Here is a 21,618-nt window from a genome sequence, read left to right as displayed (position 1 = left end):
GGTGACGCCCGCGGGACTGACCCGGGCGGGCCGAGCCCGGAGGGAGGAGCTGCAGCCCCGACCCTCCGTTCAGCACAGAGACACTCGCAGTTCCTCCCTCAGCCGCCCGTTCTCCGAGGGGACAGCTCTGCTCCCGGGTGCCGGGACCGGAGGGGACGGTGCGGGCCGCGCCAGGGGAGGGCTGTGTGCGGTTTGGGAGGCATTTTTACTGGAACAGATGGGCTGGCGGGGTCAGGGCGCGGTGACACGGCTGGGGGACACGGTCTGGTGGCCTGTGCTGCTGGGGGGGCTCTGCCCACCGGGAACGTTCTGTGGTTCCTCTTCCGAGCAGCACCGATAGCAGGGCAGCGGGTATTTCAGGAGCAGATGGTGAAGGGAAAGGCTGCAAGGGAAGCATGAAACAGGTCTGTGAATAACTGAACGTGGCGTTAAAGCTGAGATTGATCTCAATGGGTGTGTTTACAGTGTGTTTTGTAGGTCGATTTTTGTTTGGTGCTGCCAAAGGAAAGAGGATGGAGCCAGCAGACGCTGCCGAGGGAGCCGTGCTCATTACTGGAGGAGGGGGTTATTTCGGCTGCCGGTTAGTGCGTTAAATAGTTACCACGTACAACAAAAAGTGTAACAGGTTGCTGCTGGTGAGGGGACAACATCCACCTGGGTCTCCTTTGGAAAACTCTGGGCCTGAGATGCTTGATCCAGCTCAACCCCATCCTCAGATTCATCCGGGGTCTCACTCTTAGACAAACGTGTTACTCTGTTTCTTAGTATTTTAAGCAAATATGTTATTGTATGTCCAAATGTCAAGCATCAACTGGCTTGCAGACATTTACCTGTTTGGCCACCTTTGTGCTGAGGATTTAGATCATAATCTTTCAGGCAGCTCTCAGGAGCAGGACTACACCTGTATGCAGATCTTCCTTTTGGCAGCAGGCCCTGGCCTGCAAACAGTTACACACGTGCTTAGCTCTATCAATTCAGTACTGCATCTGCTCTCTACTCTCTAGAATCTGTTTGTCATGGACATTGATGTTTTAGATTTGGAGTTTTTAATAAGGTACATATTTCAGTGAGATCTATTTCCCCTTACTGTAGATGGCTCTACAGGCTGGATCATGTAAAGAAAAAATCCTATTTTGAGCCCTAGACTATCTTCTAGATAATCTTCAGAGTTATAACTGCTTTCATAGGTGAGAGAGATTACAGTCATGACCAAAAAGTAAATTTCAAGCATGGAGAAAAAAATCTCAGAAGATACCTGACTTCTTGATTGCTTTCTTCCACTGTCTTGCCCTTCACTATAGAAATACAACAGTTGTAGGAGGGAGGAATACCAGATTTATACTTTGTGTCAATGCCTGCATTTATACCTGTGACTTGGAGTAATATTCATACCAGCTTAGAGCCATTCCTCTTCTCCATAAATTTCAAACACAAGGGTGAATACCAGCCTGTTATTCTGACAGAACTAGGATGACACAAAAGCAATAAGATAAAACCAGTAACTTTTTTTTTTTTAAATATTTGGCTACAGATTAACATCTAAAAAGTTTGCTATTGCTGATCTGCAGGGGACAAAAGCAGAGAAATAGCTGGATTCTTCCAAAAAGCTGCTGAAAGCACTTCAGTTATTTCTGTTCTTGTTTTTCCTTTGCAGCAGTTCCATCTCTTTCCCCACCCCCATAGAAAGTATTGATGGAGCTTAAGAAATTAGTTCAGTACCTAAAGTATCACAGTTGAATCTTCAGTAAATGGCTGAATATTTAAGAGTCCCACTAGGGGCAAAAAGAAACCCAAACCAAAAAAAACCCCAAACGTAACAGTATTAAAATAGTTAATAGTCTTCCCCCACCCCCAGGTGAAATGTTTCGTGCTTCATTATGCTACATATACCAGCAGTTTCTATCCTGCTCTAGTTTAGGTTGTGCCATACACCAGAAGGGAGTTGATGTGATTCTCTTTGATGTCGTGAAGCCACTTCAAGCCATGCCAGAGGGAATGAAGTTCGTGAAAGGGGATGTCTGCTGCCTGTCTGAAGTGGCAGAGGCGCTTCCAGGTGTCATCTGTGTATTCCATATTGCTTCCTATGGAATGTCTGGCAGGGAGCAGCTCAACCGAAAACTTATAGAAGATGTTAATGTGAAAGGAACAGAAAATGTCATCCAAGCCTGCAGGAGCACAGGAGTGTCGAGCCTGGTTTATACAAGTACATACAACGTGATATTTGGAGGCCAGATTATAGAAAACGGGGACGAATCTCTGCCTTACCTACCTCTTCACCTGCATCCAGATCACTACTCCCGGACCAAGTCTTTAGCTGAAATGAAGGTGTTGGAGGCAAATGGTGCTGAGCTTGAAAATGGGCAAGGTATATTACGGACTTGTGCTCTCCGACCAGCAGGCATCTATGGGCCTGGAGAACAAAGACATCTTCCAAGAATAGTTAGTTACATTGAAAGGGGGCTGTTTAAATTTGTATATGGAGATCCCCTTAGTTTAGTAGAATTTGTCCATGTTGACAACCTAGTTCAGGCTCATATCCTTGCGTCTGAGGCCCTCAAAGCCAGCAGAAAGCACATAGCTGCAGGCCAAGCCTATTTTATTTCTGATGGCAGGCCTGTCAATAACTTTGAATTTTTCCGACCGTTAGTGGAAGGTTTGGGTTACAAGTTCCCAACCTGTCGCCTTCCACTCTCCCTGGTCTATTTCTTTGCATTCCTTACTGAAGTAGTTCATTTTCTTGTAGGTCACATTTACAATTTTCAGCCTCTTCTCACTCGCACAGAGGTTTACAAAACTGGTGTCACACATTATTTTAGTATGGAGAAAGCCAGAAAGGAGCTGGGCTATGAGCCTCAGCAGTATAGCCTGGACGAAGTGGTTGAGTGGTTTAGATCTCAGGGTTGTGGACCAAAGCCAAGGAAATACACCATCATGCATCTTGTGAGGGAAGGAGGTTTGCTCTTGCTGCTGATTGCTGTGATGGTCTCATGGTTTCCATCTGCAGTTACATTGTCACTCTGAAAGATGAAACACTGAGTACAGAGCACTCTATTTAGTTATGTTGTCTGAGTACTCTTGGTTTTGACAGGTAACAGAAAAAAGACCCAAGAATATACACCTGTGTCATTAAGGTAAATGTCTTCAAGAGTTTTATCCCCAAGGAATGGAAATGCTAAGTAAAAAGGTGTAATTTTTATACATATTTCCTCTTCAGAGTAAAATTGATCAGATCACTAACAAGATGAAACTTAGTATTACTGCAAACATATTTTATTTTCAGGCACAACAGCACACTACAATGAATGGAACAAATGTCCTTTGACTGACCCTTCTTCCTCCCTGATGGGATTATACTTTTGATCCCTGTCCTTTATTGCTAAAAAGTTTGTGCTACATGATCCAGAGGACAATAAACTTTTTCTTTGATCACATTCCAAACTCAAATTCTGCTTTCCAGCTTGGATATATATATGCCTACCCAAGATTAACTGATAAACTGCTAGATAATAAATAAATACTTTTTTTTTTTTCTTAATTAAAACATTCTGGTATGCTTTTCTTAGTTAACTGTGGTATCTAATGACATTTCTGAGAAAATGCACAATAGTTAAGCTAAGTTATAGTAAAGAGCTTGAAGCAGCACAGATTTCTAGATTTTTTCTAACAGTAGAATCTGCCTGTTTAAAATGAATGAGCTAAAGTGCATTCATAAATAAGATCTATGATTTTTCCCAGCATTATTGAATGGTTAAACAAATAATCCATCAAAGACATTTGGTGAGTGATTACATTCATGTTCCACTGTTTATAAAACATTTTTAGGCTTTAATAATATTTCTTTAACACCTGACACAATTTGAATAGAATATCACCCTTGTAGTAGGATGGTAGACACTTGATACAATGAAACTCATTATTTTGTGGAGTTTTTAAGAATAGAAAAGAAGACCTTGAGTACAGGTCACTACTGTCTCTAGCAACTCCCTCATCTCTGTCAGTTTAAAATAGGAAGAAGTCCTGAGAAAATTCACATCAAAATATTCAATCACTAAGTCGTTTTCCCTTAACCTGTCAGAATGACATTTTCAGTACTTCTTGATAAAAGGACAGTCCTTCAAGAAGTTCACAAATCCCTTTAAACTTTACTAGTTAGAGCCCCAGATAGCTTTTTAGGTAAAACAGAAAAGGAAGCTCCAGAGGAGACAAACACAACCACTTGAATACCAAAAACTCTGGCAAAAACTGAGCTCAACACATGAACTTTTTCATTTGTCTGGGGTCAAGGACAGAAGTTTTCACTGATAACAGGAGGCATTATTTTGTCCTAACGGGCCATGACTCCTGCTTGAGCACAGGTACTGGTTAGGAGGAATAGCCAGTGGCTACCCCACACCCCGTCAGCAGGGTGTCACTATATTCATTAATTCCCTGTCATTCTGCTCCATCTAATTTAAAAAAAAAAAAAAAAACACAAAAAAAACCCACAACAAACAACCAAAGTCTTGACTACACAAGAGGTGAAGGATTTTTTTCCTCTTTCCAAAACAAACCAGGAAATCTGTGGCTGAGGAAAAGACTTTTAAATTTCCTGAAAATTACATATATACAGTCAGTCACAGCTGCTCTATTTTAAGTATTTTACTATGAGAATTCCTTCTCCTTCCTGTTTATTTGTTATTAATACTCTTGCATGAATAGCTGAGTAAATTAAGGTGATTAATTGAAGTGTTGTGTCTGTGTACAAATTTTAATCTATTACCTGTTTTACTGAAAGTTAATTACCAGAAATGCATCTAAAAACTGAAAAAGCAGAACAAAATGCAGCACAGTTTCACTTTTTCCTAGTCCTCAAAATTCTTTAACAACTGTTAAGTGCCTGAATGAGGCTGATGTTCTAAGTGAACAGTTTAAGAATCTTTGGTCATCTGCTTCACATGCACAGCATGTCAAGGTAAAACTGCTAGATATACATTAGCAACTTAAGACTTCTAATTTATATTTATATACATTTGTTTTAGAAATTTAAATGTCAATCATCCTTAAAGTAGACCAGATTTTTACAGTGTTTTCTCCTAAGATACTCAACCAAAATTTTCCTTCATTTCTAGTGAATACTAATTTCCACATACTTACAACAACATAGTGGCCTATTTAATAATTTACAATGAGATCTTCAGAGAAAAGTGTCCTGAACATAAATTTTAGAAGATTTGGGGAATAAATTGCAATTCAGAGTAAACAAGTGTTAAGGGAAGGAATTCTGCTTTCTCATGATTCCCTGTTTTACTGGAGTAGCACCTAAGATGTAGACTAGCAGTGAATGAACTTGTACTCTCATTAATAGCTGTGCATGTTTATAAATACTGTCAGGGATCAGAAGACAAATTTGGCATTAAACTGATTCTGAAGGTTAATTTTCATTATATTTAACTCCTATTTCTAAAAATATAAATTGAATTTTGGAACAAAGTCAGCTCTGTGGACTGCACTTGGAAACGCTGACGCACAATTATAGCAGAATTCAACAACCTGTACTTCAGCTTCTAAGCCACCTTCAGGGTTTTTTCCAACTAGGAACTCTCTTTGGAAAAGTCAAAGAGAATTGCTGGCACATAGCTAATGACATCTCACCATCCTAGAAGGTTAGTAAGAGAACTGCAAAACTAAAAATAAGTATTTGCAACAGAGTAAATGATAGATGCATTAAAGTGGAAAAGTAAGAACATAGGCAACAAAACATCTGGATGAAGAAATACTAATAGTCACAAATTAAAAGGTAATAAATACCTTTCAGCTCATCTAATGACCTAGAATAACTATGCTACAGGATACCTCATATCAAGTCCTGCTCAATATGCATATGTTTTTTATCAAAAGAAAGAAAAATTTACTTCCCAAGAAGAACAATGAAAAACAATGAAAAAAATCACAACATAAAGACCATGTAGCCACGCAGCCTTACAGGCAGAAAGTGTGCTGATACCATTTAATGGTGAACTTCAAGATTCCCATGCTTTCAAATGACTGTACACATATCCTTTGCTTTGTTCCATCTTTACTGCTTGAGTTCATCCAAATCTGATGCTCTCTAGAGCTAAAGCTTCTACCTACCTATCACTGAAAAAGGTCGGTTAGGAGTTGCAAGTGAAACCTGATCTTTGACCTTTTCCTTCTGCCCTGCTTGTTTTGCACTCAGATGAAGTGCAACAAGAACCATGACTATAGAAACAATCAATAAGACAGTTCATCTTAAAAACACAAATGCCCTTCCCTCCAGGCTAGAGCAGAACACACCATAACACAACAGACCACTGTTGTCAATAAGAACTCACTCGTACTCCTCAAATGACTGGCAAAATTAATGAAATTCAATGAGCAATGCTTAAACGAAGAAGCATCTGGCATCATTCATATCACTGCTGAGATATCAAAAATTATTTATTAAAAATAAGTTATTCTAAGGATTTTAAACAGTTTTTATAAGAATACAACAATTTAACAGGTATTGTTAACTTAAAACAATTATAAATGTTTTTCCTCCTTGATTATAAAATTGGCACACAAATTCAAACCTACTTTCATATTAAAACAGTTGCAAGTGTAAAAAAGTTGCTTACAGAGTCTGCCCTGACAACAAATTGAGAGGTGAAATTTTGCAGTTAAAAGAGAGAGTACAAGAAACAAGAGAAGAGTTAGTACATAGTCTTGCCCTTCACTTGCAAGGCAGAGAACCAGCCAGTGCAGTATTTCCTTCTGGACACAGTGTAACATTATACTCTGGGGAAAAGTCTTATTGTTAAATGGATTTTCATAAATATTGAGGAGTATCTCTTATAACTTTTGACATCAAGCATGTGTGGACAATGTGCACAGAACTTTTCAAAGAACTATAAATTTGCTAATTCTTAACTATTTGCAAAGCAGCAGTACAAGAAACTCCTGTGTTCATCACACAATGGCTGTCCTGCATCAGGAAAATGCACATCAAAAAAAGAAACCAGGGCAAATTGACAATTTTCTTATGTCCAGTCTGGAACTGAGCTTAAAACACCAAAGCAACAGCCTTGAGCTCTAAGGTTTGATCTCCCTAAGCCCTGGCTTCTTGTAGTCTCCTTTGTGACCAGTCCAAACTTAGCTGGTACTCAACTGCCTATACATCCTGTCCCACCTGTAGCAAAAATCTCAGGACCTTCCAGCCAAGGCTTTGGGCCACCTTGTCTGATCAACTCTGACAACACACTGTTCTCACAACATTAAACAGGAATCATAGAGGTTATTCAATTAAATATACAGCACAGGGAACAATCATATGGCAAACTAACCATGTCCTCAAACATGCCACAAAATGCATGCACCCCAATGGTCCACCCCTCGAGGAGCAGCAACTGCGTCATCCCGTTACACCTGGATACTGCAGATAAGGCCAGCTTTATACAATAGTCTAGGTTAGAGCTTCACATCCCAAATCCACACTTGATGAGATTTTTTTATTTGTTTGAGTGGAGTTTTCACCCATCTCATCCTTGGAACAGGTCAGTCACACCTGGGTACTGAGAAGCTTCCAGGCAGGAGGAAGAAAAGATAATTGCCTTTAACTTTGCTCTCTTCTCTTTTTTTCAGTTGGGTGATTAGTAATCAATTTCTTTATAATAAAAACTGTACAGAAGCCATCCCATTGTGAGGCACACTATTACAGCACTTTCATCTTTGAGACAAGACTGTCTTTACAGAATAACTAAAACCTCAAGGGAGTACCTCTAACCATCATCTGTGAAGGCACAATGACATCAATTAAGTGTCTCTTGAAACAACAGAAGTCATAGCACTGGGAGTAAGAGAAAACTGCTGAGGCAGCTTCATCAGGCCATGAATCCCAAATCCAAGCAAGTTTTCTGTGATCAGAAATACAGCACTGTGTATGCAGCATTTTATGCCTCAGGCAGTCACTTTGACAGAAAAACTTAATCCCTCTGCAGACATTTGGAAGTTAAAGTCAAGCATACAGACAGCAAAATTGCACCCACATAGAGATAAAGGAACCAGGAATTTGATAATAACACAGTGCTAGCACAAAGAGCCAAGACATACACAAGTTATGACAGCTGGTGTTAAATATGCCAGGACTCTGGTTCTGCTCTGGCAGGAAAAAACACTTGCTAATCTAACAAGTTTTCTCTTCTGTAGCTCTATGTTTTTAATCTGATTATCCTCTATTTGTGCCTCCTATCCTCCTTGGATTAGATCCCTTTTGGGAAAACAGTCTGCATTTACACAACACAATCATTTGACACTCTTGTCTAAGTAGGATTGTAAAGTCAAAAATGGACAGTTCATTTAAAAATTCATTTCTAAGCACATTAGCAGCTGAAAGGTTTTGCAAAATGATACTACAACCAAGTAAACGCTTTTCAGAATTTGAAATATCCTTCCATTATGTGAACAGGTATTTCCTACTGTATATTTTAAGAACCTTACCTTCCAGTGCCTTGAGGTTGTGAACATGAGTTCACAGGGGCTATGAATACAGGTTCACACACCATTCCTTTCTTAAACCTTTACAAAGAGTTCAACAGGAAAAACACAACTACAGTTGCAGAGAATATTTGGTTTCAACAAAATTAACACGTTCTCTAATTCTCAAAAATGTAACTAAAAACTTTTAACAAGAGACAAAATGGTATGAGTTATCAGCTGCCCAAAATATTTGATACAGTAACAGAAGTACAATCTGCTGCCTTGGGCACTGTCACACACATGATGTGACAATGCCAGCGTAGAAGTGCTTTTATAGCAATTAATAAATTAAAAACTCACTCCCAGCTAATCTTAAGGAGCCAGGTTGTTCAAGTGGTGTGATTCCATGCATGCAAATTGTTGTGAATGTCTTGTCTATAGCCTTTGTACACAAATACAGTAGATGATTTATCCTTGTACTTCAGGTATTGATAGTGAGAAGTGAGGTCTATCCAACTGCATGTCCTCAAATTGTAAAAAATCTTTAGAATACAAAGAAGGTCTGGCCTGCACAGAGGGTATGCTTTGTACAGAATATAAATTATAAGGAATTAAAACAGTCTTTCTTGTAACAAGAAATTATTAAGGAAACCCATCTTTCATCCACCTTCTTTTCTTCCAGTCATTCAGTCTGATGAGCCCATTGTTGTCTAGGATGACCAGGATAAATTACTTTCTTCCTGAATTGCACCATAAAGCATGCATCAAAGAATGACTGCTTTAAGAGTAGAATTTGCTGTTACTGACTTTCTTCTCCTTTAGTCTTAGGGGAAAAAAAGAAAAAGAAAAATTCAAGTCTACTAGGAATTTATCAGGGGAAAACAGTCCACCAAGTTAAATTTACTTGGATACAAACAGTGAGTAATATATCAACGACAAGCATAGCCATTTTTTTTTCCCTCAATAAATGGAAATAAACCAGTGATTCATAAAAAAGGATAAAAATATTTCAAGAAAAGTCTTCTACCCCGTCTCAAAACCTATTCAAGACTTCCTCCTGGTACATGGAGCCTGTGTCTGTCTCCCTCACACCAAGCCCAAAGGTGGCAGCAAAGGAGAAAGATCCTTCCCCTGAGCTTTGGATGATGTACTGACACTTGACTGACAATTCTATGCTGTTATAACTCAATACTGCTTTTATCTTTTTTGGTTCATACATCTGGAACCACGTTCTGTTCCCACATATCTAATATACTAACAACATTTCCAGGGACATAACTTGGATAGTGCAGAAAGACAGAGGCCATTTAGTTATTTGGCTATACATACTTCCAGGCTTTCCTCATGGAAAGCAGGAGAAGAAACGAATATAAACTGGGATTACATGTTTCACTGTGAGCACTGAAACTGAGATTTCAGGGAGCAGATATTTCACAGCATCTGCTGGCCTCTAGTGGCTCACTGCCCAGCCTTGCTTCCCTGCAGCCCTTCCCTGCTTCAGATATCCTCACTCTTTAGATGCTCATTTTGATAAATCTGAGATTTCCTTACCATAAATCATGTCTAGGCAGAGCTGCCTTGGAAAGAACAACGATTGTCAACCCACCTGCGGTTGCATGTGTCTTGATATATCTGTAGTTTGTGCTCATTCACATTGAATTCTTTTAATATAGCATCTCTGTTGGGATTCCTTAAATTCATACGGGTGTCATAAAGGAACAGCTGGTTATTTAACTCCTCCTGGCGCTTCCGAAGTTGCCGACACGAGGAATAAAGCTCTTCTTCACTTTCCTTCAAAAAAATGTTGGAAATCAACTTAACTTGTAAGACATATACCCAAAATTACATAGAATCAACATGGTTTGTGGCATTATTTTGTTTTCCTAGCCACATTCCATTAGCTTTAGAGGATGTTTTATAAAATTAGTTTTATAAGGATGCTTCTGGAACGTTGTCTGGTGAGGAGAGGGCAGCAAATGATGGATGTATCAAGGTGGGTTATCTGATTATAACAGTTTCTAAAATGCTTTTTTAAAAGTTTATTTTTTTTTTTATTCTTCCATCATATTTGTGTACTACACAACATGCTACCAATCCTGATGCTTTCCTACTGACATCCAGACTAAAAGTGGAAATAATGGCTAGTAAATAGGACCCCTGGTAGCAGCAAGTACTCAGATGATCCAGAAAGATGGACAGATCCCATGTTCCTGTGGAGCTATGGCAATTCAATACTTGCAGAGGAACTGACTAAGTATTTGAAGAAAGATTTGCAGCAGTCAGTTTCTGTTGTATGCAGCCCACAGCAGAAATTCTTAGAATACTCCACCAGCATAAAGTAATTCTCATTATTCCCTTTGTGACTTCAAATTACTTTAGTACTTCAAAACTTTGGATGCAAAAGCTGTCTCCTTCATAGAGTTCCTAGTGGGGAATAGTCCTGTCAGGACTGAAGTCTTAATTTTCACATCAACAGCAAAACCAGATACTCATCCTACAAGAAATGACATGCAATCAATAAATGTAATAAATCTAAACATTTTCAGAGGCAGCATACTAATAAGAATGCCTCCTTCTGCACTCAGTCTGGATTCAGGAAAACTGACAGGTTAGCTACATCCCCACAGGGATTCAGTTAGAACAACAAGATCCTTTCCTAAACCTTTTTTTCCCTCCTGAAACACATTCCTATAGCTCCCAGGCATGGATTGAATCAACTGAAACAGCCTCAGTGCTATGCTACTAATGAAGAGTCTTAAAGCAATTTATTTAATTTATTTGTTTCTTTAAAGAAGGAGGAAACTTTGCATTCCCAAATCACAAAGGGAAAAGCAGATTGCCAATTACCAATTTGCAGGTGCAGTCATCAAGATGCTCAAGTACTTGCTATTTGTGCTTGTAAATAAATGGGTCCACAAAGCTAGGCTTTAAAACCCCATTTAAGAGTATCCTTTTCAATTCTTATGTTAAAAACAAACACCACTGATGCTGGTTGTAAACAGAGAATGCTGAAGAGAGATACACTTTCTGAATCAAGTAAATAAATTTTTCAAACAAATAAGACATGCTTCTAAATGTAACCACAAGCTCAGTATAGTACAATTTCTACAATAGAAAGCTAGTTAACTTGAACAGAAACTGAATAATGCCCCACATAATAATTCACAAATGTGCATGATTATGTCTACAATATTCTTGCTTCTCTATTCTTGAGAAATTCCACAGCCATCTGTAATTTCCCTTTACAATTTTGTATTTCATCTCTAAGAGTATGCAGATGGCCTCTGTATATAAACAGGCCTGTTATTAAATTATATCATTTTATGGAGGGTCATCATTTTTTAAAAAAGGGCAGAGGAACAGATGGAAACAGCCTTGATCTTTTCGGCTGCTTCTTGAGTGATCTGCAAACGTTCTAGAAGTTGGTTAACTATGGCCAGCCTTGGTTTGCTGCAGACTGCCAAATAAAAGGGAAGATTTTGAAAGTTCTCCTGCCACTGCATTACCACCCAGAGACATCAGACATTGTAGAAAAACTCAGAGCTGTGCTGCACCTTCATTTGGCTTAACAAGCAGAAGGGGCTTCAAGAGTGCAAAACATGCTACTGTCAGAGGAGGTGGTGCTGACAGACTGGGGGACAGGATGCTGCTATGAACAACACTTTCAGAGCTACTCCTGCCCCAGACAAATAATGATCTGAATTTCTGAAGAGAAACCACAGCAGGAGGAATTCACAATATATCTACAAGTGATGTCCATGCTCAACGTATTGGGAAATGGAGAGTTACTGCCAGTTTTCTCAAAGGCAGAGAGCCAAAAATTAGCAGTTTATCAGGCCTCCTCTATCAGACTAGTGTCCATGAAGTATGAACTTTTTAAGTGTTATCTTCAAAGGACATAGGTCCCTTTTGTTTACAGACACACACACAACCTTGGTGTCAGCTTCTGGCCCTCTCTTGCTCTCATGACTCTCTGCTAGCCAACAGGAGGAACTTACCATGGCTACAAAACACTCTTTACATGCAGTCATTTTACATCATGTGTTATAAGGTGGCTTTGTAAACCCTGACAAAGGTTGTTTGAAAAAGGATGCCACTCCTCTGGGAGGAAAAATGTGACTGAATTCAGTAATTTCTATTGCAGTGTATGCAAGTGCAGGTGCTAATCCCCTCAGAGGTATAATGACTTACAGTTGGCAGAAGCTGGTGTTTTAATCAAGAAAAATAAAGTAAGCTGGTGTGAACTGCAGTGTAAGCCTGAATCGTTGTAAAAGACTACAAATAAGAGGTTGGTCTTTTGGGTTTTTTCTCTGAATCTGAAAGGTACCTGAAAGCACCCTGAAATACCCACTTCCCTGAAGCATCTTTAAACTTCCATCACATGGCCTCTACATTAGTGCATTTAAATTACATAAAATATTATTGAGATAGAGTCAGAATAATCCTGCTTCAAATCCACATATACAGCAGTGCCTTTGGAACATCAACAAATGCTGTTCACAGATCAGCCACTTCAGTGCCTGGCTCTATGAGCAAGGATGCATCATTATTTTTTCCCTGTATGTTTAGAAATAGTAGTACTTCAATTACATGTTGTAGAGAGGCTTCAAAGAAACATATTAGCAAGTCTGTAGGAACCAGAATATGTCACCCACCTCATGGTTTGTTTATTTTAATGAAATACTGTTAGAAATTACTACCTTCTTTTCCTAAAGTTATTTTTTTTATTATTATTTTTTTTAGGTAGCACCTTTAACAAGGAGATTGTTCTACAAAGTCAAAGCTGAATTTAGCTAGCTTTGCATCAGTCAGGTAACAGGGGAAGACAATGATCATCTTGTTACAGCAGAAGCTAGAGGAAGTAACAAGGTTTTGTTACAACTGTTATCTGTTCACCCAGAGGGAGAGTAACTCATTTTTCATTCTTAGTCTTTCCCAGTATCTACAGAAGAAATGCCTGACAATAGCTCATTAGACAACACAGAATATAAAACTAAATCCTCATTTCCTGTTTTCTACAAAGAACTGATCATATACACTCTAAGTGTGCAAAACCCCCCCAGTGGTTCTCACCAGAACTTGCTGCATCTCGCAGTGAACCAGAAGCGAGGCCAGCTCTATATCTTCACTGTAGCCGTTCTTGAGAGGAACTGATCTAAAACCTGGGGCAGGGGGAGAATATTTGCAAAAGACAATTAGTTTAAAGGCAAAGGGTCATCTGCAGTCACAAAAGTGGTGCATACAGTCCTGAAGGCTGACAGATCCTTCATTGCTCAAATGCTCTGCTGCCAAGAGCAGGCATTGCTATAACTTGCTATAATAATTACAGGAAAGCAAAAGGCAAGAATGGCAAAATGGAGAAACACAGAATTTCAGATGCTCTTGAAAACCAAACCAGAAGCAGAGGCAAATGGAAAACATACTCTACGTACACCCACATTTAAGGTAATCAACAAAATAAATGCACTGGCACCAAAACAGAAAAAGAATCTTCCCAGTTTTACTTGAGTACATAAGCTTGTTGCTGAAATGGAGTATGTGGCAAAGAGTGAAAATTCTTTCACATAGCACTTTCATATCTCAATTTTAAAATGGAATTTCAAGAGGGTGAGAGAATTATTTTAAATACTTGCAAGCTGCACATCCAGTATCATATTAAACAATGGAGTAAAGGAACTCAGATCCAAAGACCACTTGTCATTTGGCACGTTGTAGCTGCTACTGAGAGTAAAGTCACAACACAACAATTCTGAATAGCATCTATTTGACTTAGACCATTATTATACCCAATGATCTTACCCGATTTGATTCCTTTGATGGGAAAAGTGGCATGTGCTAAGAAATTTGGATCACTGAACATATCCTCCTCATAAACCACAAAGCGCAGAAACGCTAGATTTGGATCATAAATTTCAAATTTCACTTGCTCTGGACAGGGTGCCCAAACTGGATTAAGGCCATTGTCATCTGTAATGAAAAGAAAACATTTGCAGTATGAAGCGATAATTTCACTTCATTCACATATGGGTACGTGTCCCAGGACATTTTCTGGGGATACAAAGGCCCAAAAATCCTATTTACCATCTGTCTCCTGTTGTAACCTTGCTTCAGAAGGTTTGTATTTGTTTATTTGTGGGAGGAGATATGAGGAAATTGGCAGGGTTGGAAATCCATGAAGAAAAGCTATTATTTGTATTTGAACATATAAAACCTCCTTGGACATGTGTTTGTAAACAAGCAGCTAATTCATGCTCCATATCAGAGTAAAAGCATGGAAAGCACTGGGAAGATTAATGTACAATGGCACAATTATTACAGACATTTATGGAACACTGAGTAATTTGGTATGTGTGACACAGCCAGGAAGTTTGCTCTCTGAAGGTTTGGTCACTTCCCACACAAAATTAAAATCATAATCCTCTTCTCTGAAGTACTGAAGAGCAACAATCCACATTCTGCTCCTGATTCTGTGTTTATCTTCCACAAGAACCAATGCCCCCTGTCTACTAGAGGAACATTCCCTGCTGCATCCAGAAACATTAAACAGTGAAATATTAAGTGGCTGAGGTGTTGCATTAAATGAAGCTCATGTACACTCAAACACATGCACTCAAACACAAATCCCTTATCCACATCTCCCCAGAGGTGAGTTTTGATCAAATTTCTATTGCATTTCAAGTTTTAGGACTTTACAGCCAGGTGTAACCAAGCTGGCTCTGAGGGAATGACAGTCCTCAAACCCAAGTTTAAATAAACACCACAGTTTGGATCCCACAGTAGTAGCTTCTCCTTTGGGCCAGACTTTTGGGAACTGAGTAGCACGGTCAGAGGTACTTTCAAGAGAACAAAGTTTTTAAATAGGTAAATATACAAGCTTATGCATAGGCAAAACCACCACAGACAAGCATAACAGAATTGTAACTTTTCTTTTTTCAGCAAACTAGAACTGTCCTTTTATTTCTAAATTTGATATACATTGAAGATTCTCAAATTAAGTGGCCCTGAGGCAAGCACAGTCCAGAGCAAAAGTTAACTTAATCCTCCCTCTACAGGTTGCTGGCCAGTTACCAACAACAAATCCATAGTCATTCCCTACTCATTTCATTGAAGTGCACAGTAGGTAGAACCATATCCCCACAACAACAAAACTCACACGCTCAACACAGATACTCACTCACAACTGTTGTCTTGAATTTGTTGTTATCATATTCAGCCCCACAAATTTCTACCTCTACAAAGGGACAAGCAATGCTCCTACCAGGTTTAGGAAGATGACGAGCACCTAAAACCTGCAAAAACAACTGTAGGTTATGATCACTCCCAAGAAACTTGGCACCACTATTTTTGTACAGAAGGTAGCCTACAGAACTGGAAGGGGGAGGGAATATCCAGAGAACATGCAAAAATATAAAATATAAATAAAATATTAAACATAAAATCTATGCCACCAATAATAAAATCTTTCATCATTTGGGCAACCTAGTGATTTTTATTGTACAATACTGTTGCTGATGTTCATTACACACAGTAGGAAGCTTCAGGCCTGCCCTGTAACATAAGTTTTGTTATTTTTCCTCAGTCTTTATTACATAATCTATTTTAAGACAATTACATTCACAGCCTCTGTTTATCTCTTCTCTAAACTGTAGTGAAAAGCAGTTACAACTGCTTAAAACAGAAAACATATTTTTAAGGGATATTTCTTACAGTATAGCAACTGAGAACAGAAACAAGTTCAATTCCTGTTTGATACCAAGAAGACAACATGGCATAATTTTCAAATTATAAACCAATTTCTCTAGAAAATGAGGAGGACATGCTGATTATGTCAGTGTACTAAATAGGGGGGAGATTAGCTTGTTATGTTTTCTGCTTAGTTTATAATTTCATCATAAATATCTTTCTTCCACACTGGAGATCTCTGAACTAGTTAGTCTGCTACTAAGCAGTCTTTAACAGGACCCTTCTATTGAGAAGTCATTAAATTGGAAATGCAAGTCAGTTCTTTTGGAATTTTTATTAGCAATTATTTAAAATTACCCCAAGATTGTGTTTTCTGTTCTATAGCATGTGCTTCATTACCATCATAAAGATATATATTTCTTTTCAGGAACCAGTGGAATTTGTTTTATTCTCAAACACACTGACATTTAAAAACAGTATTTTGACAGTCTGTCAGATCTGGCTCTGAAACATAATAGCTTTATTTTTAGTTTTACAGATATTTATGACTTGTGAAAAACATAATTTACAAAAGAGACTTACCCTCACTGTCATAATCATCTGCAATTTCCTCTTTGAGTCATTTGGCATGGGGTCATATTCCTCATTCCTCATGCTTTCTGGCTGCAGAACGTAGCCAGTGTGTCCATTCAGTGAAAACAAGGCATGGTTCAACTGCATGTATTTATCTAGGGAGAGAGTTAAACACTCATAACACAAGACCTCCATTTGAATAAAGTACCAGACTAATGGCTCCTCTCTGCAATTCTTTCTGGTAACCACATGATCAGAAAGAGACGGAAAGGTAAGTTGGAAGACTCAGTTTCCTTCAGTCACTGAACCTGACAGGCTGTTTCTCACCAATTTTAACCCTGATAAACCCACCTCCTTTCACAATTGTGTTCCTATCAACGTGTCACAAGCTAGTGGGCCCTCAGCAGAACGTTGAGTACAGCCCTCTCTGTGGCTGTGGTTCATTGACCTGAAACTTACTGTAAATATTTCTGCTTGCTCATTACAGAGAGATCAAGGCAAAATAAAACTTTTAGAGCTTGGGGCTAGTTAGGCTCAGAGACAAAGCTTTTGGAGACCGAGTTTTGGGGACCAGCTCTACCAGCCAATCCACACATTCAAACTCAAACTTTAGTTCTTGCACACCTCTTCCTGCTGGGAAGCACAAATAAATAGGACAGCCTCAGTGACTAGAATGGCAGGGGGGGCAGAGAAATTTTGCATCTATGGTGAAATGGAAGGTGGATTAGATCCTTTTTTTTAAAGAGGATATTACCTGGTGTTTGGAAGTTAAGTGCCACCATCTGGGAGCCACAGAGCCAGAGGCGAAACGGATCATAGTTGGAGGAGTCAACCCTCTGTCCTTTAGGATAGACACGTGTCAGTCCCTTCAGGTTGTACTTCAACAACTCGACTGGCTTTTGCTTAACAATGTTCTCTGCCTTGGTTTCCACAAAAGAGCGGATTTCTTTGAAATCAGGATTTTCTATGCAGGGCAGGGAGGAAAAAGAGTGGTTACTGAAGGAAGAAAAGGATCAACATTTAGACTGCATTTCTACTAACACTTTGTTTTACTTTGTTTTGCTTTGTCCTTTAATGCAACAATTGACACAATTTTCATGCAGATATTGTAAACTGGTTGAGCATCAAGTGTGAAAGTTAAAATTGCCTGCCACGATTTACAGCAGGGCAGGCAAGAGCCTATGGTCACATTCTCATTTCATCATTGCTAATAAAGCACTTCTGACCACCAGAACTCATATTTAAATGAGAAATCCCTTCCTGGGTTTAAATGGAGAGAAGAAAGGGTGAGCTAGGGTTAGCAAATGCCTCAAACAATGACTATCATTATAATGTCTTAACCGCACTGACAGCTTATTAAAAACATTTGCAAAGAAACCTAAGGAAGAAGGGCACATTTGTTGGCTTCTCCAGCAGCAGTGACAAAAAATTGGAATAAGCAGCACATATTTCAGTGTCAGATTCCGCACCCACACTTCTTTAGACACCAGTTCTCATTTATGTTATGAGATCATATACCATTCCAATAGTTTACATAAATGGCAAACAGGTTCTTACAGTAAAATTGTATAATGCACAACAAATCCATTTTGGAGGTTTTTACAAACAATTCAAGCGTTCAGCCAGAGCTTTTAATCTCAAAAAAGCTAACACACAACTAGTGAGCTTCCCCATTAAAGACACTTGTGAGATGGTGTCTCTGGTTAACTAGTTAGAAATTTGTGAGAGATTTTTGGGATAGTTGAATAGCAACAAGTTCCCTAGTGTACAAAGTACCACTTAAAACTGCATGAGTGAGACAGAACTTAAGTTTTCCTGTAGGAAGGATAGATTTTTAGCTTTAGTTCTGAAATTTTCACAACTGTAATGATAGTAGAAAAAGTAACATTCAGATGTAATATCAAAGGAAATACCTAAATTGTCCTTGGTTTTGCTTGTTGGCTTGCAGTAAATTACCAGATCAGATAATTCGATAGCAATCAATTGATTTTTTTCCCAGTATTTTCTCCTATTCTCCTGTGAAACATAACAAAGTTTTAGGTTACAGATACACTGAGTATCCAGGGTATACTCTAATGACATTACAAAGCTGATGCATTCTTGTCAAGGTTTAACACCCACACTCCTTTTGATACTTTAGACACTTGCATAGATGTAATGTACTTTAAGACCCGATCCAGAAAACAGCTAACCAAGTGGGTTTGGGTTTTAATTGGGGGTGGGTTTTTTCTGGGGGGTTGTCGTGTTGCTTGGGTTAATTTTAAGCAAGTGTTTCAGTCCTCCTGAGATTTTTTTTTTTTTTTAATGTGGTTCTACTCAATTTTAGTTACATTCTCAACTCTCTTCATATAATGCAAATATATGCAGAAAAAATGCAGAGGTAGTGAAGCATCTCTCTATTTATTTGTTAGTCTTATTAGTAACTCCCAAACAGTTAAATTCAAACCCTATGAGCATCATTCATGTAGTTTCCTATTTGCACACCAAACCAATTAAGTTAGGTATGAAAAATCAGGTGCATCCTGTTGTCATCATCAGTAATAAACCCAATATCTATTTTCATGTTTGCAAACACCTGCTCTGTGGAAGCTGAGCAACAGTCCCTGCACCAGAGATGGAAACCACTGAAATCAGCAAGAGTTGCCCTGAGTGGAGACTTTTGGGCTGAAGGCTTTTCAGACATAAGCAGAAATTACAGGATAAAACATGTTAGAAAAGTCCTATATTGAATAGCAATTAGCTTCAGTGCAAGAGGTCATGAAGCAGCAGCAATTAGGAAATCTTGCAAAAGAATCCCCTCAGCAAGACAAACTGAAGAAGAAAGAAAATCAAGAGTTAGGGAACCATGGGTTTCCAGAATATGTCACTGAACCAGAGAATATACATTGAAGTCTAAGAAAAGCAAAGAAGAATAAAGGTGTTTCAACTTGGAAATAACCTTGGGAAAAAGCTGTACAAACCTCATTGTACTTAGTGATGCACCAGTTTCCCAGACATTGCTCAAGAGTAATCAGAGCTCCAAAGGACCACTTTTAGATGCCATGAGCTCATCTTTAGACATAACCCTCTCGTGTTAAGCAAGCAGGAGAGCTAGCAATGAACAGCCATTCCTAGGAGCATGGCAAGTGTCAGCATTAAACAGAGATGACAAGACACATGAATCTTAATTTTACTTCTTGTGTGTAATGGACAAAGCTCCAAAATAAACTCATAAGTATCACACTGTACCGTAGTGTTGACTCACTGTGCTTTTACCTTCCCCAAAATTCAGCCTGGCAACTGTACTGGCAGAAAGAACCTTTTCTTCATCTTTTTCCCCTCCCCACACAGTAGACTATCATGTGAACTTTCTAGAGGCCACACTGAGAGAAAAGCTTCCTGATTGACAGAAATGAGCTTCAAAGCATCTTTGAACACAGAATGTTTAATACTTCACGGACTGTATAGAGGAAGACAAAGCTGCCAAGCTCCTGAAGAGCCATTGATGTACCATAAAAAACGTTCCATTTAGAGACACTTCTTCTAGGTCATGTTTTTCTTTTATTCATTTTTATTCCTAAATGAAAGTCTGACATAAAAACTGTCTCTCTCCTCCCCAAACAATAGGTCAACAGCTCCTGTTGCTTCGTCCATTGCTGAATTTGCAGTGCTCTGTGTGAAACACTAACTTGTCTGCTATAAATAGGATTATGATGACCCTCAGAGCATTACCACTCCAGATGACAGGTAAACAGCATGAGCCAACACGGTACTGAAATACACTTCCCATCACTCATATCACCTACTTAGCAATAAAAATTGGGGGAAAAAAGCAACAAAAGAAAGAGTACACATAAGCATAGTGATTATAAGGACTTTTTGGTCATATCAGAAACTTCTTAAATACTAGAAAAGATCACAGGGAGGTAAGTTAATACATCAGAACAGGAAAAGCAAGTCCTGAAGAAAGTCTTTGAGAGCAGTATTTTTAGACTGGCATAAAAGCTAAACTTGGGCAGAATCCTTAATCTTTAGGCAAGGATTTGGAAATACTATTATTGAGGATCTGGTAAATTTAGGATGTGCCTATTAGGTACAGATAAAGTACTGGCCAAACAATTCCCTGTTAGTGTCACTGCACTCCCTGGAAAGCAGAGTTAGTAATCAGGATTAAGGACAGTTTAGGCAAAGGCAGCTCAGATTTCACATATACACACTAGTGGATTCATGAATCTGAACAGAACAATCTGGTATCTGAGTTTCTTCTACTTAACACTAGAATTGCATCAGTGCAACCAGATGTAAAATTGTAATGGTATCTACTTTTTAGTACTAAGCACATTTCTCCACTGAGGTGCAGGGTACAACACAGAGAGTTCTCTGCTGAAATGTTAAGAGAAATTTACATAAAATGCTGATTTATGCAGCATTCCCAAAAAGGCTGAGGGAACAAGATTCACAGCATCAATAAATTGAACAAACAGCAATATACAAGACAGTGAAGGACCAGGGTTAGCAAGACTTAGCAGTGTATGGCAGCTAACGACAAATCGTACAGTAAATGTATCATAGGACATTATAAAAAAACAAGGGAGATTTTTATCAATACCTCTTCTGCAGTTTTCCAAGTGATTTCACGGATACTTTGGTACCATTCAAAGAGCTCTTCTACTTTATCAGTTGCAAACTCAACACATGGATCTTCTGGATTCTTAGGTTCCAGAATGAAGACAAAAGGCTTGTTGTGTTTCCCTTGGGGCATTTTTACTGTTAGGAAACATAGTAGCAAGATATTTTACACTGAAATCCAACAGTTCTTCTTCTAAGCTGTCATTGTTGATTCATAGGAACACTCAGTATCATGAAGTTTCATCGTATTATTTAAACGCCTTATGTGCTTTTTTATTTTAAAAAATATATCATTCCTGC

At 38.7% G+C, this 21,618-nt stretch overlaps 2 protein-coding genes across 2 annotated transcripts in view; one reads left to right on the top strand and one right to left on the bottom strand.

Moving 5' to 3' along the window:
- The first annotated feature begins 512 nt into the window (after positions 1 to 512).
- On the top strand, positions 513 to 3,082 carry SDR42E1 (short chain dehydrogenase/reductase family 42E, member 1). The gene is made up of 2 exons (XM_010006197.1): positions 513 to 580; positions 1,914 to 3,082. The coding sequence occupies exons 1-2, from the start codon at positions 513 to 515 to the stop codon at positions 3,019 to 3,021; spliced, it is 1,176 nt and encodes a 391-aa protein (XP_010004499.1). The 3' UTR covers positions 3,022 to 3,082.
- A 5,929-nt stretch (positions 3,083 to 9,011) lies between these two features.
- The window catches only part of PLCG2 (phospholipase C, gamma 2 (phosphatidylinositol-specific)), a 51,128-nt gene continuing 38,521 nt past the window's right edge, over positions 9,012 to 21,618 (bottom strand). Inside the window, exons 24-32 of the mRNA XM_010006196.1 lie at positions 21,299 to 21,456; positions 18,624 to 18,726; positions 17,465 to 17,674; positions 16,720 to 16,865; positions 15,629 to 15,743; positions 14,254 to 14,421; positions 13,528 to 13,616; positions 10,061 to 10,245; positions 9,012 to 9,277 (exon numbers count right to left, since the gene is read on the bottom strand). Coding sequence (XP_010004498.1) covers positions 9,235 to 9,277; positions 10,061 to 10,245; positions 13,528 to 13,616; positions 14,254 to 14,421; positions 15,629 to 15,743; positions 16,720 to 16,865; positions 17,465 to 17,674; positions 18,624 to 18,726; positions 21,299 to 21,456 — 1,217 coding nt within the window. The 3' untranslated portion in view covers positions 9,012 to 9,234. The remainder of the gene's footprint in view (positions 9,278 to 10,060; positions 10,246 to 13,527; positions 13,617 to 14,253; positions 14,422 to 15,628; positions 15,744 to 16,719; positions 16,866 to 17,464; positions 17,675 to 18,623; positions 18,727 to 21,298; positions 21,457 to 21,618) is intronic.

This window comes from Chaetura pelagica, unplaced genomic scaffold, assembly GCF_000747805.2.
Source record: "Chaetura pelagica isolate M959 unplaced genomic scaffold, ChaPel_1.0 scaffold139, whole genome shotgun sequence".
NCBI classification, from domain to species: Eukaryota; Metazoa; Chordata; class Aves; order Apodiformes; family Apodidae; genus Chaetura; species Chaetura pelagica.
The sequence above is the reverse complement of the archived record's forward strand: the minus strand, read 5'-3'. Positions and strand labels throughout refer to the sequence as shown.